This window comes from Budorcas taxicolor, chromosome 7 (assembly GCF_023091745.1).
Source record: "Budorcas taxicolor isolate Tak-1 chromosome 7, Takin1.1, whole genome shotgun sequence".
NCBI classification, from domain to species: domain Eukaryota; kingdom Metazoa; phylum Chordata; class Mammalia; order Artiodactyla; family Bovidae; genus Budorcas; species Budorcas taxicolor.
Window position 1 is genome coordinate 95,033,403 of NC_068916.1, and position 14,470 is coordinate 95,047,872.

Sequence of the window (14,470 nt, forward strand, 5' to 3'; positions counted from 1 at the left end):
CTGGACAGCTCTGCTTCAGACTGTGAGTTGCCTGGATTTAGTTCCAGAATGTGAGTTTGCCTCGTATACATTTGTTCTGGAAACAGGCAGAAGGGGCTGTAGCTCCCAGAGACATGCTCTTCTTCTAGCACTGACGCACTGAAAAGCAAGATTTAAGATCCTTGATCACCTCCTGTCTGCTAATACTTCACTGACCAAAGCAGATCAAGCTTAGCATCCATAGGCCACGAAAGTACACTGTCCACCAGGGCAGAGAGAGTAGCGTGAATAATAATCACCATCATGTGTATTAGTGCTATAGCCTTGCAAAATTATCATCAGGCGGTTAGGGAATGCTCTTCCTTCTTCTGGGTTTAAATTTATATTTAGGAATTAATGTCTGTCCTTGGGACATGTGTGTGTATTTGTGTTTATACTTGCAGCCTGCACATGGTTAATCCAGGCCTTACTAAGTAGACATTCGAAAGAAATCAAACTATCTTTAATCCCCCTGGTGGAAAGACTTTGAAGATGGCTAGATGTGGAGAACAAAAACCAGTTGAACAGTCCTTCTGGAATTCTTGAGAAATCGTTTTGGTTTTACTGAGTATTTATAACTTAGGAAGGGGTAATGGAGTCTAGGGAGAAACCAACCTCTGCATAGGAAGGCGTCACATTCTGAAATGGTGGGTGGAAAATCCTGGAATAAGGGTTTGGAGCAGGAGAGAAAATGGGCTGAGAATAGGAAGTCAGAATTAGAAATTGGGGGGCTTCTGACAAGGGGCCGCTGGGAAGAATTTAATGCTGAGTTGCTGTAATCTGGCCGATAAACAAAGTCACAATTAGTAGACTGTTGCAAATGACTGCTCTCACATGCTGTCCCTGTAGGTTTTTTTTTTTTTTCCTCAGCACTTCAGTTAATGCTCAGTCACACAACTTTGTGTGTTGTCACTGAAAAAAAAAAAAATAAAGTGAAAGACTGTCCTATAAAGCAAGGTGAAATATACCTATTAAAGTAGATTCTTAAATTGTCTTTAAGAAAGCCCATTGAACTTAATGTAAACCTTCACCTTTTAGTTTTTACAGTTCATTTAGGAAATATAATAAGAGAAGGAGATCCTGTTTTTGTTGGAAACATAAGCTTCTATTTTCTTTTTGACTTAGTGAGGAACCATTTATTCTTCAGATTTATAAGCATATTGTACATATTCTGGTTAATACATCAAGCGTATAATGTGGGAGTTCCTTTAAAAATGCTAAGACCACACATGTTAAACTCAGCTACACATTATATTAGGTTATGAGACAAATGTCATTTTTAATACCACAACATAAACATATTACACCTTTTTTTTTCTCACTGACAGAGGAACATGCTTTTCAAAAATATTTTATTGGATGAAATGTTCTTACTCTCAGGAAAATTTTGGTTTTTAATATAATTTATTATGCCTTTTAAAATTCTGTCTGATAAAAGCATTTGGTAAAGCATTACAAATACCTGTAAAGAAAATATAGTTTAAAATTCTGAGGGAAATATTATATAAGTTTCCTCTTTTTACATTTTCACAAAAATCCACACAGGCACTAAGAAAGACTGACGAAAATATTTCAAGTCTGAACAATATGTTCCAGGTTGGAAACATTCAAACATGACTTTATTTAACTATTAAAGCTTCTCTTGATTGAACCTTTGGCTATGGTCCAATGGTTGGTTGGGGTTTTAACCAGAAAAAGATACGGTTAGAAGGATGAAAAAGAAAGCTTCATACAAATTAGCACTAGTTTGGGAGTTTTCATCTGTAATTTTTTATTGCCCTCTTGGGCCTTAGCTTTATTTTTTCACTGATTTATTTTTAACTCATTGAAAACTTAGTTATTTTTTTATAGTAACTCTCTGATGCTTTTCAGCTTCATGCAATACCTTTGGATGTGCTGCAATTTTCCAAAATTCTATTTAACACTGTGAATCATACAACATGTAATACCTCCATGATAGAGAGATACTGCTATTCCTTCAGGGGGACATCCTCAATACATCGTGCATATTGCTCTAGAAATACCCTCATTCTGCACAATCGGGGGTGAAAGTCTGTCTTACCAAATTCACTTTAAAGCAAGTGACAGACCCTAGGGCTCTCCTGATCTAGTTCAATGGAGTTCTCTTCCTGGTCCAGCGGCCTAAGGAAGTTCAGACTTCATGGAAGGATCGCAAACAGCCGACTGAGTGGGAGAGTGCAGGTACTGTCAGTGACTGGAGCCTTTGTGAGAGCGGGAAGCTAGGGGCTTGGCAATTCGTGAATTAGAATAAGTGAGCATCTGGGTGAGGTGAGATAAAACATGTACGTCAAATAAGATTTCAGAGGTATTTTCAAGGGTCTAAAATACCTTTTCTTTTTTGGCCAATAAATTAGATCGTGACAAATTCTTGTAATTATTATCATACAGTTCCTATCTGAAAGAAGTTGGGGATATTTTTTTCCTAATGCTTTTACACTGTGCATATTCATTTAGTGCAGGAATAGGCAAAATCAAATGCCTATTGAATGCGCACCGGTCAGGTGGCTGTGATAAGCAGCATGGGTGAAGAGGGCACCATGGGGACGTGCGTCCAAGTCTATAACTGCTAGGCAGCTGCTACTCAGCTCCGGCCAGCTGTTGCTACGAGGGAAGATGCACTAACAGTCAGGTTTTATGTGAAATCTCATAGTTTCAATAATCACTCCCATTTTTAAAACATTTAACTTGACAAACAAAATCTAGCTGAGGGTCAGATGCTGCCTGTGGGCGGCCAGCCTGTGTCCTCTGAGTTGAAGCTTGGAAACAATTTGAGAATTTGGAGACTATTATCCATAAGACTGGAGAAGCGCCTTCGGTGTCAAGGAAACTCAAAGATCCAGAAAAAACTGCTCTTTATGCAGTTTAAAACACAACAAAACCTTCCATTGGCTCTCCCTGTGATGAACACGTTCCTGTTATTACATTCCTTTTCCATGTTATGAGTGGTGGTTTCCTGTTATGACTATTTTAAAAAAAATTATGACTAGGAATTGGCCAAGTCCCTAATCAAGTTTGTTCTAAGAAAGCGGTATCAATAGCTCTCTCAGTATTTAGTTTGTGGCTGAGAAAGGAGAAGGCGGGGGGGAAGAGGGGAAGGCCAGCGCTCACAGCCTGAGTCGCAGTCACCTTCAGATCCATGGAGGCCTCTCCATGGTACACCAAGCAAAGAATATTCTGAAACTGCTCACACCAGCCAGTGCAGGGTTTGAGGCCTGTTTCTGGATCTGAATAACCCAGCCTTTCCCCAAAATGACCTAACGGCCTCTTCCTGAATGAGCAGCACTTTGGAGCAGAAAAGCCTGGGATATGAATCTAATTAAGAGCTCCTTCATTAGAGACTTTCCAAGCCCTTCTTTGGCATCAAAATTTGAAGAACTGTATGGCAAAGACAGGGAACAAGCTATTAGAAACTGTCTTCCTTCCTCTCATTTTTTTGCAGGTTGCTTTTTCAAAGTAATCTGTTGCCCTGTGTACCTTTTATTCTGATACATGAAATGGGAGGTCTGAGTAGGCGTTCTCGTGTGGTATGAGAACCAGGTGTGAACTGTGGCCCCAGAAAGAACAAAACATTTGACTTGTGCAAGCAGGGAAGACGAGCTTTGTGCAATCAATTCAGGAAGTTGGATTTACTGCATGATCTCCTAGCTTTCAAATATCCAGTTTAGGGAGAAAAAGAAAAAGTACTGCAAAGGATATTAGAAGCAGAAGAATCAAGGACAAAACACCCACTTCAGACACAGGCAAAATCTAAGGGGGGAGGAAGAAGCGTGACTATCTCCAGCTTTGGACCAGCACATATTTTAATTTTCCTCCCTCAGAAGGTCCACCAGGGCTTGGAGCAGCCGGTCGTCCCTGTGCTTATAAGGTTTCGTGTTGTAGAAGCCATCAACATAGTCGTTATACAGACTGTCCTCAGAGTCTTTAAGCTGGGAAGGTTTGTTCAGCCTTTCCAGGGCTTCATAGAAATTTTCGTAAGGGATGTTGGGCTTCGCACTTGGGGGCTTCTTTGGTGATTGCTTTGAGGGTGAGTTTTTGCTGAAAGCGCTCTGCAGAAGTCTCAGCATGGCCTCAGAAGGGGCACTCTCTGCCAACTCATCCCTTCTGCCCCCGACTCTACTGCTGCTGGGGCTTTGGGATGCCTGAGCGTTCTCATTCAGGCCCTCTTGTGTAGGCTGCTCCTGAAACACAGAAAGCCACCGGACAGGGAGAGAAAGCTTGTTATTTAGGAGCCAGCAAGGCAGCTACAACACACATCCACTGCCTGTGCCTCGCAAGGCCGTCTGGGGAATAGAGAGAGTGCAAAGCTTGGACTCACACTAACTGGGGTTTCAGTCTGCATTTTCCCATTCACTAATGCACCTTTGAGGTGAAGTGAAGTGGAAGTCACTCAGTCGTGTCCAACTCTTTGTAACCCCATGGACTATCCAGTCTATGGAATTCTCCAGGCCAGCATACTGGAGTGGGTAGCCTTTCCCTTCTCCAGGGGCCTTGGCACCTCTTTAATCTCCCCATCATATGGCAGGAAGAATTCCTCCATTTCTTGTGGGTTTTGAAGCCTGAATGGAATGATGTAGGTGAGTGCGTACGCCTGTTGGTTTCCTTTGCTTTTCAGCCTGCTATAGTAGAATGCATGTTAGGAAATTTGATAACATTGAATTCATTCACTTTAATGTCCTAAGTTCTGGATGGAAAAGTTAATTGTAAAAGATAGTATGGTCTTATCCTATGGAAAATCCACAGTTTGCCACTCCCTTTCCTCCCGTCCGTGTTTTGGGAAGGAGCTGCTGATAAGACAGGCAGGAACTTCCTGCAGAGGCACCAGTAATGCTGTCGTGTGGCAGCTCTCTGGAGGCCTCTTGCTCTGTTAGGAGCTGCCCTTTCAGCTGCTGAATTGTCAGAAAGGGTCTGGGAAGAGACTTGGGCAGTGGTCCAGGAAAGGGGGACACTGGAGAGATCAGAGAAATGTTTCTTGGTCACCTGTTGTGGAAGTATTTCACTATTTTAACAATCAAAAGAAAAGTGAAACTGAGGTCGCTCAGTTGTGTCCAACTCTTTGTGACCCCATGGACTATAGCCCACCAGGCTCCTCCGTCCATGGGATTTTCCAGGCAAGAGTACTGGAGTGGGTTGCCATTTCCTTCTCCAGGGGATCTTCCTGACCCAGGGATTGAACCCAGGTCTCCTGCAGACATTTTACCATCTGAACCACCAGGGAAGTCCTAAACAATCAAAGGGTTCTGTTAATACCCCTTAGGGAATCTTGGAGGAAAAAGTTCCTGCAGGGCGCCCTCTGCCTCCAGGACTGTGCCGAGGAAGCCTCCGGGGTAGGGCCCCAGTGGAAGCTATTTTGCAGAACGTAAACGGGGCCGGAATATGAGCTGAGGCCATCACACAGCTAGTTTATACATTTCTTGAATGAAGAATGTCTTTGTATCTTCCAAAACACCCGTCACAGAGCCAGGCCTGTTCAGGGAATGTTGTCCTGGAAACTCTGATAACCTACCTGCTACAATCTGAGGCAGAGTGCCAGAGGCGTGGGGGACACATAGATAAAGAAAATGTGTTTTCTGCCCACCATCTGATAAGGGAGAAGCCAGTGGCTTCCGGCTGAGACCCGGGAATGTAACTGACTGACTTCAGCTTTCCTCAGCAAGTTTCTGAGAAAAACCGAGATTCTGTAGCTCCCCTTGGAGTTGCCAAGAAGCATCAGTTAAGGAATTAGTAAAGAGAAGCATGCATGATTTGGTCATTTGACCTTTGGTCTTCTTTCTGTAAAATGGACATACTGAGATCTATCCTTTTTAGGTTATAAGCATTATAAGTTAAATGAGACAGTGTGGAAAATCCTTTAAAATTAGGTGTAATACAAACATTAGGTATATGTGAGCATACAAAAAGATAGCTTTCTTTAAAATTTGATACTCTTGTAAATGGAGAAAATTCATGTTTGAGAATTGAATAATATTGAATTCATTCATTTTAATTTCTAAATTTTGGATAAAAGAGGAGGTGAGACAATTTTCTATCAAAAGTAAAGTTCACTTCTACTTCCTTTCCTCCCAACCCATTTTTTAACTCACGTCCTGCCTAAAAGTTAGGGGCAGGTTCACCCACTACACTGTTGATTGTGTGTGCATACTAAGTCGCTTCAGTCATGTCCAAGTCTTTGTGACCCTATGGACCGTAGCCCACCAGGCTCCTCTGTCCATGGGATTCTCCAGGCAAGAATCCTAGAGTGGGTTGCCCTGCCCTCCTCCAGGGGATCTTCCTGACCCAGGGATTGAACCCACATCTCTTATGTCTCCTGCACTGGCAGGCAGGTCCTTTACCACCAGCGCCACCTGGGAAGCCCAGTTCAGAGAAGAGCATGCCAGGAAGAACAGAGCCACACAGACCTCCCTGGGATCCACCACCTTCTCCACCCCTCTTCGGTCGTTCTGCACAGTGTTATAGGACGTGTACACCCGGGGCTCTTTCATGTGCTCTGGCTGGGAAGAGGTCCCGTGCAGGATCAGCTTCCAGTTCACGATTCTTCCTTCGTTTTGCATTCTTCCAGACTAACGAATAAGCATACATAATGTTAGTGTGTGTTCTGAGCAGTATAAAACACACAGCTTCAAGATAGCTGAGAGATTTTATAGTGAAAATCTAATTTTCAAATTCTGTGCATTCCGTGTGTAGAGGTTTGTGTACAAAGACGTAAATCACTAGACTCACTCTTGCTATGAAAATGAGTAGTTGACAGGTTCAGAGATTTACAAACTGGTCGTTTTTAATTTGGAAAGGAGAACTCTCTGCGTGAACCTTCTTTTCTATATTGGGTGTGTTCTTGAAAAGTTGACAGTCCCTTATATAATGGGAATTATATTTACCAATTATCAACTTGTAGAAACATTCCATTGGAATGAAAGTCTGGAGTATTATAAATAGCCTTCAACACTGAGCAGTCCTTAGGAACTGTATATTTGTGGGAATAATAATTTTTACAGGCTCAACAATTATGTTAAAAATAATATGCTAAAATCTAAAATATTAAAAAAAAACTACTCTAAAACAGTAGTCAGATTTTGCAAACTTGATATAAAACAGTCCCATCTTGGTTAACAGATTTTCTTAGCTTCCTTGTGGTGACGCTGAGTTAAAGAATGGAGGCCAGCTTCAGGAACAGAACCATCAACTAAAAACGTTTTCTTCTTCCCCCTGTGAGAGCAGAAATTTTTACCACTTCCATGGCTAAATCACAATTTTAACAGTCTTTAGGTGAAAGCTGTTCTCAGAGAAAAAAGTAACAATGACTGTAGAATTTGTATTAATTTAATTGACATCTTCAAGGATTTAAAATCATTTATTTTTGAAAAGTTATCTAGACATTAAATCTGGTGCTACTGATCCTTATAACACTGCTAGCTCTGGAGAGCTTGAACCCAAAACACCATTCATTTATATGTTCACCTATAGAAAATGCTGGAGAAATGATATAAAAATAAATGAGTCAACTGAATTTGAATTTTGCTCCGAAACTATTTTTAGGGACTGTGTTACAATTATAGAAGAATATCAGAGTGTTAGCAAACAAAGAAAACTGAGAAATACTTTTGCTTGTTTCATAACTGAAATAAAACAAAAAAATCATATTAAATAAAATATTTTGTCTAACAAGTAAACTACTTCTAAATAACCACTGTAGTAAATATTGTTAAGAGTTTCTTTATATGACCCCAGCAGATATTAGTTGCTCAGTCATAACTCTTTGCAACCTCTTTGCAACCCCATGACCTATAGCTTCCCAGGCTCCTCTGTCCATGGAATTTTCCAGGCAAGAATACTGGAGTGGGTGGCTACTTCCTACTCCAGGGGAAGCTCCTGACCCAGGAAATGAACCCCCATCTCTTGCATCTCCTGCACTGATAGGCAGATTCTTTACCACTAGCACCACCTGGGAAGCCTTGACCCCAGCAGAGTGTCATAGTTAAGCTGGTGTAGCATTCACAACCACGCTTATGAATACAGCTGATTCTGGTGTCTGAGTAGCTCATGTGGCTGGCTGTGTTCTGACATGGAAACATTTGTCCCACAGTCTGTCATGATGTGTAGCAAAATGTTTTTTCTTCCTTCGTACATGGCTGGTGCCTAAGTTTTTTAAAAAATTATTATTTTTATAGCCAAGTGGGCATAGCTTAAAACATATATACCTTCTCCTTGGCCTCTCTAAGGAGTGATCAAAGTTCCTTTGGGTCCTTACTGATGCACTAACTTTACAAGTGAGCTTGTGGTTCAGTATCCTCTCATTCATACTTACCATGTCTGTAATTCTCAAAGTCCAAGTGCCTATGGGATTCTCTCCCCATGTGTGAACAGACATGAAGTCCCAGTTCTTAAAGCCATTGGGAGACGTGTCCCGCTCTCTTTCAGCCAACAGTACGGTGCTGGTTCCTGTTTTCATGCAAGAAACACAAGCTAATGAGTGTCCTGAGAGAGAGGATAGCAGGGCGCACTCCAGTGTTCGATAACTGAGAGTGAGAGGGGGAAGACGCAAGCCTTCTGAATTTCCCCTTTGAATAGAACGCCAGGATGGCAACATGCCCAAGGGAAAAAAAGTTTTATTCACAGTCCTTAGTGCATTTCCTGGCATATAATAAGTTTTCAGTAAATATCCTAGAAAAATACATAATGGATGGAGATATTGAATAAGGTTTATTTGAATAAGGAGAACTCAGAGAACTATGCTTATGAACTACACTAAAGAAGAGAGTCAGAGACCTAACATACATATTAATGGAACTACCACTTTGAAATTTAAGAGAAAAATTTTAAAATTTAATAGGTTCCTGAGTCTATAATGCAGCATAGACCTAATAAAACCATGTATAATTTACTAATATCTTTTGATATAAAAATACCTAGTAAAAGTTACTGTAAATTTTCACATCCAAGTTCTCTATAGATCAGTTAATAATATTTTCAAGAGAAAATGTCAATGAAAAAGCATTCTACCAGTATTTGGGGCCAGTTCCCAGATATTAAGAAAGCACATTTCCAAAATTAACAGAGCCAGCTCCAAACCTCTAGTAAGTTCATGTTCTAGAAGGATGTTATACAGATAGCTCATCTTTTTCATACATCATTTATGGGAATTGAATTTAGTCAGTTGAATCCTATTAAAGTATAAAAAAGGATTGGGACAGCTTCTCCTAGTTGGATTGTAGCTTATATTTCACAAACTCTTTACCACCCATGATCTTGTTTGATTTAGTAACCTTTCAGGAAAGGACAAATGTCAATATATCATACCATATACGCTTAATCATGTAATTGTGGAAAATTTCTGTAGTCTTCTCAACTCTCATAGATCAGAATTCTTGGTTTTTTAATTAATTCCTTGGATGTGTCTGATGTATCTGTCAGTTTAATTATTAGACTAACTTTCACTAATGAGAGAAATGAATGATATAGATCAGTGACTTGGGAAAATGAACACAATTTGAAAATGCATAACTCAGAGGGTTTATTAATTGGTATTATTTGAGTAAACGTCATTCTTTGCTTATCTAAGGATCAGTTGAAATAAACAAGGTAGATAGAGTTCTGATGCCCCAAAAAATTAAGCATATTTTTTAAGACCTGAAAGTATCTATTGAAAGACTTAGGCCTATATAGAAGCAAATATCAATCATTGATTTGAAATCATTTAATTTATGCTTAAAATTTTAAACACATAGTTTAGAATAAATTGAATTTTTTTTTTTTTAAACTTACCAGCGGCCGAAGTGAGGGTGACATGAAGGTCTCCTCTGCGGGAATATTCAATTGTTGCTTCAAATTGCACATGTTCCAGTGACTTGATAGCATTTTCTTGACCTTCACAAGCTCTTGTTGGAATTTCTATGATGACTTCTCCATTAGCTTTCAGGGCTCTAAATACATTAAATAATCATCAGTGAACAAAGTTGTATCTCTTCCTTACATTTTATGGAAATGTGTACACAGCACTCTTAAGTAGATACTCAGCTAGGCGTGTTACCTCTGTTATGAGAAGAACCCCATGAAGACAGGCTGATAAATCCCTGGAGGAGGAAATGGCAAGCCATTCCAGTAATCTTGCCTGGAAAAGTCCAAGGACAGAGGAGCCTGGCGAGCTATAGTCCATAGGGTCTCAAAGAGCCAGGACTGAGCATGCAAGCATGCATACATACAGATAAACAGAACAGAGTGGAAACCCAGAAATAAACCCACCCATTAGACCTGAAACTGCAAAACTTCTAGAAGAAAACATAGGGGAAAAGTTTCATGACATTGGTCTTGGCAGTGATTTAGTGGATATGACAATCTAAGCACAGGCAGCAAAAGATAAATAAAAATAAACAAGTAGGACCACATCAAAGGAAACAAACTGAAAAGGCAACCTAAGAACAGTAGACAATATGTAAGAAATGGTTAATCTCTAAAATACATAAGAACTCCTATAACTTAATAGCAAAAATCCTAACAATATGATTCAAAACAATGAGCTGAGGACCTGAATAGACATTTCTCCAAAGAAGACATACAAATGGCCAATTGATATTTGGGGGGCGGGGACAAAGTTCACCATAATTAATCATCAGGGAAATTCAAATCAAGACCCAAATCAAGATACCCATCAAGATCAGGATGACTATTACTTTAAAAAAATACAGATAAAAAAGATAAGAAAAGACAAGTGTTGGTGAGGATGTGGAGAAATTGGAGCTCTTGCACAATTGGTGGGAATGCAAAATGGTGCAGCCAGTATATAACACAATATAAAACTTCCTTAGAAAATAAAACTACCATATGATCCAGCAATGTCACTTCTGGATATTTATTCAAAACAATTGAAATTGGGGTCTCAAAGAGTTACCAGCATCCCCATGTTCATTGCAGTATTATTCTTAATAGCCAAGATAGGGGGACAACCTAGATATTCCTCAATAGATGAATGGATAAGGAAAATATGATATTTATATACAATGGAACGTTAGCTTTAAAAAAGAAGGAAATTCTGCTATATGTGACAGTATGGATACAATTGGAAGACATTATGATGGGCAAATGAACCAGTCACAGGTAGATAAATATTGCGTAATTCTATTCATACAAGATTTCTAAAATAGTTGAATTCATAGACTCAGACAGTGGAATGTTGGTTTTCTTGGGCTTGTCGGGGTGGGAGATGGAGAGTTACTAATCAGTGTGCATCAAGTTTCAGTTAAGAAAGATGAGTAAGTTCTAAAGATCAGCTATACATTGTACCAATAGTTAACAGTTATGTATTGTACACTTAACAATTTAAGGGGGTAGATCTCATGTTGAGTTCTGAACATAAGGGGAGAAAAGCAAATGGTAAGGAACACAAACACAGATATTTGAATGCAATAAATCATTTGTTATGGCATCAAATTCAAACAGGTTTGTCTTATATTAATCCAAAAATGGTCCATTACTGAAACATAACTTTTTCAGAAATGATTTTATCTCCCTAATGCATGCCCTCCAAGCCTCCCACCCTTGGATATTTTGTGTGAGTGTGCCTTCAATATAGTTGTGGTTGTCTTGACACCAGATTCTGCTTCTGCACCTAGATGTAGTGGGACAAGTATATTCTAAATGAAAGCCTTGGGGCATAAAGCAGGGTTCTTTTGGAAGTCGGTTTTGGGTAACACTGGTTGGCAAGTGCTGCATCTCATCAATTCTAAGATGCATTAAAAAAAAAAAACTTAACATCTTTGAATTTGGGATGAATTTTAATAAACTGATGATTTGAAATCGTTTAATTGGCAGTGATTTTTCTTAGTGGTCTATAGGACAGTGGAGCACATTCAGTTCGGTTGCTCAGTCATGTCTGACTCTTTGCAACCCCATGAACTGCAGCATGCCAGGCTTCCCTATCCATCACCAACTCCCGGAGCTTGCTCAAACTCATATCCACCGAGTTGGTGCACATTAGCTTACTGCCATATTGTTGGAGATGGGCTATGAAAGGAAAATACAAGTGTGTTGTTAACATGATTTGCAAATCTTTGGTCTCTGTGACCTCTCATGGAGCCATGGGGAACACTGGAAAATGCCATCCCCATCTGCTTCAGAAGGGTAGGGGAGAAAAATTAGGCAGAGTGACAAGCATCATTCTCAAATAGTGCCATGGCACACAATTGTTTAAAATTCCTGGAGACACTTACCTGGGCTCAAAGTCATTGTCCTTGACAACACATTCCTTCTTCTCAGGCACACTGCTCCAGGTGCTGGGATCAGCCAAATCCACCAGAGCTTTGGCATTTAGCAGCCCGAATCCAAATCGACTGTTCACCATCAAGCCTGCTCCGTTCTTTTTCCATCCAGGGTTATTGGCCAGCGGGTCATACTCAGAGGTCCATACAACCAGGTGCTGCATATCTCGCCAGGTGAGAGTTGGACTGGACAGGAAGCGACCGAAAGAATGTTCAGGGACAAAAAGGAGTGTTCTTGCAAAAGCAAGTGTTGAAAACAAGCATCTCCATTCAGAGATGGCAAAGTGTCTTTTGCAACTGTGCCTCCGTAATTTTAGTGTGTATCACTATTGGTATATCTTTCATTTAGAATTAAAAATTCAGTCTTATAAATTATTAAATTTTGGTTTTCAGTACTGTAGAAATGTAGGACCAAGTTCTAATGACTTACGCTTGACTGGAGCAAAAATTTAAAATGATGACACTTCCTTTGTGTCCTCCATTCTTATGCAGTCCATTAACAACCTTAGAATTTTCAACATTATGAACCCACGGTTGAGGTCTTGACTTCCTTCTTAGGAAGACTCAGATTTAGACATGGACTGGTTACCCACTCCTACATATTTTTTTGTCTCTCTTTTTATATGGCAAAAGTGTCAAGAAGCTCTTAGCGACTTGAGCTCATTCTTACAAGGCAACTTGCTGAACAGAGCGGGAATATGCAAGGAAGTAGTTCATGTCTTTAAGAAGCTTCAGTCAGTTCAGTTGCTTAGTCATGTCCAATTCTTTGAGACCCCATGGACTGCAGCACGCCAGGCTTCAAATCCAGTAAAAGAACTAAGTCTTTTTAATAACTGTATCTATTGAATCCTGCATTCATACCATAATGTATTGTTGGACTTTGAAGGAGAAATAATTCTTTGGGGATGGAAGGGTTCTAGGAAGGCTCTTCTAGGAGGAAATATTTTGAGATGAACTTTAAAGAATGGGTAGAACGTTAAGAAGTGGAGAGCGGGAATGAGAGAGATTAGTCAACGAAACAAAACCTCTGAGCAGGGGAAGTATAGGATATGCCCAGAGTACGGTAACCATCTGGTTTACCGGAGAAAGGAAGAGGCGAAGAGGAATACTGAGCCAGGTGGTGAGGACCTTGAATGCCAGGAAAAGGAACTTATACTTTATCCTTTGTGCAAGGGGGCGCCATAGAGGATTTTTGAGCAATGAAATGGTATAATCAGAAGTCTTGGTAAAATTAATTTAATAGCAATATAAGGATAAATCAGAGGTGCGTGGGTGTGTTGGGTCTGTTAATAATGAAGACAAAGCCTTCCCTGATCACCTTATTTAAGATTTCAACTCCCCCATAATACTCCTGTGCTCTCTTATCTTGCTGTGCATTGTTTTTCTTTTATACTGCTTATCATCTTCTAACATACTGAGCAACTCATTTGTTTTGTGTGTTATTAGCATCTGTCTCCCATCCTAGAATCAGCAATGAAAAGGGCTGAGATTTTTCTCCTTGTTCTCTGATGTGTACCAGCCACTCAGAAGAATGCCAGGCACAGGGTATTTGCTGGGTAAATATTAGCTGGTTGGATGGTTGAACGTGTCTAAGTGTTAACTAGCCTTAAATACAATTTTAAAACTTACTGCCGTTAGTCATTAGAAGTCTTTCGTGATCTCAGGCCTTTCCTTAGCTCTGAGACCTGCATTGTTCCTATCAGGCCAGTCAAGCCTTATTTAGATAAAGAAATGCCTAAATTGCATCCTCCAGGGTTCTATCTTGCCACTAGGTTGTGAAACAGCCAACAGGGGAGTCTGGCTCAGTTGGGTGTTGTCTCCCCAGAGCTGGTCATGGACTGGTTTAACAATCCCTTAGTGACAACAGGGGGCAGTGCACGCTCCTAAACATGGAGGAGTCTGCTCCTTGTTGAAATCCCAGTCCTCATAAGAAGCTTTACAAAGTCTGTAGCTGGTGGCCTCATGGGCACGCTGCCCTCTGCATGCCAGCCTGGGTGCCAAGCCCACGCATCACCCTCTCTGAAGGAAGCTGTAGTAGTCAAGGACTCCAGTCCTCCTCTCCCAGCAAGCTCTTTGCATATTTACATTCCTGGGCCTTCTTATCTGAGGTCATGGGCACCTCGGCCAAGGCTTCCTGATGGGCGGAAGAGGGGGAAACCTTGAAAATACCTCTCCCCACTCTGACT

At 40.5% G+C, this 14,470-nt stretch overlaps 1 protein-coding gene across 1 annotated transcript in view; it reads right to left on the reverse strand.

The window, feature by feature from the left end:
* Nucleotides 1-3,839: 3,839 nt before the first annotated feature.
* PCSK1 (proprotein convertase subtilisin/kexin type 1) overlaps nt 3,840-14,470 on the reverse strand; it is a 50,710-nt gene continuing 40,079 nt past the window's right edge. Inside the window, exons 10-14 of the mRNA XM_052643657.1 lie at nt 12,237-12,470; nt 9,796-9,953; nt 8,339-8,472; nt 6,435-6,596; nt 3,840-4,217 (exon numbers count right to left, since the gene is read on the reverse strand). Of these exons, the coding sequence (XP_052499617.1) occupies nt 3,840-4,217; nt 6,435-6,596; nt 8,339-8,472; nt 9,796-9,953; nt 12,237-12,470 (1,066 nt within the window). The remainder of the gene's footprint in view (nt 4,218-6,434; nt 6,597-8,338; nt 8,473-9,795; nt 9,954-12,236; nt 12,471-14,470) is intronic.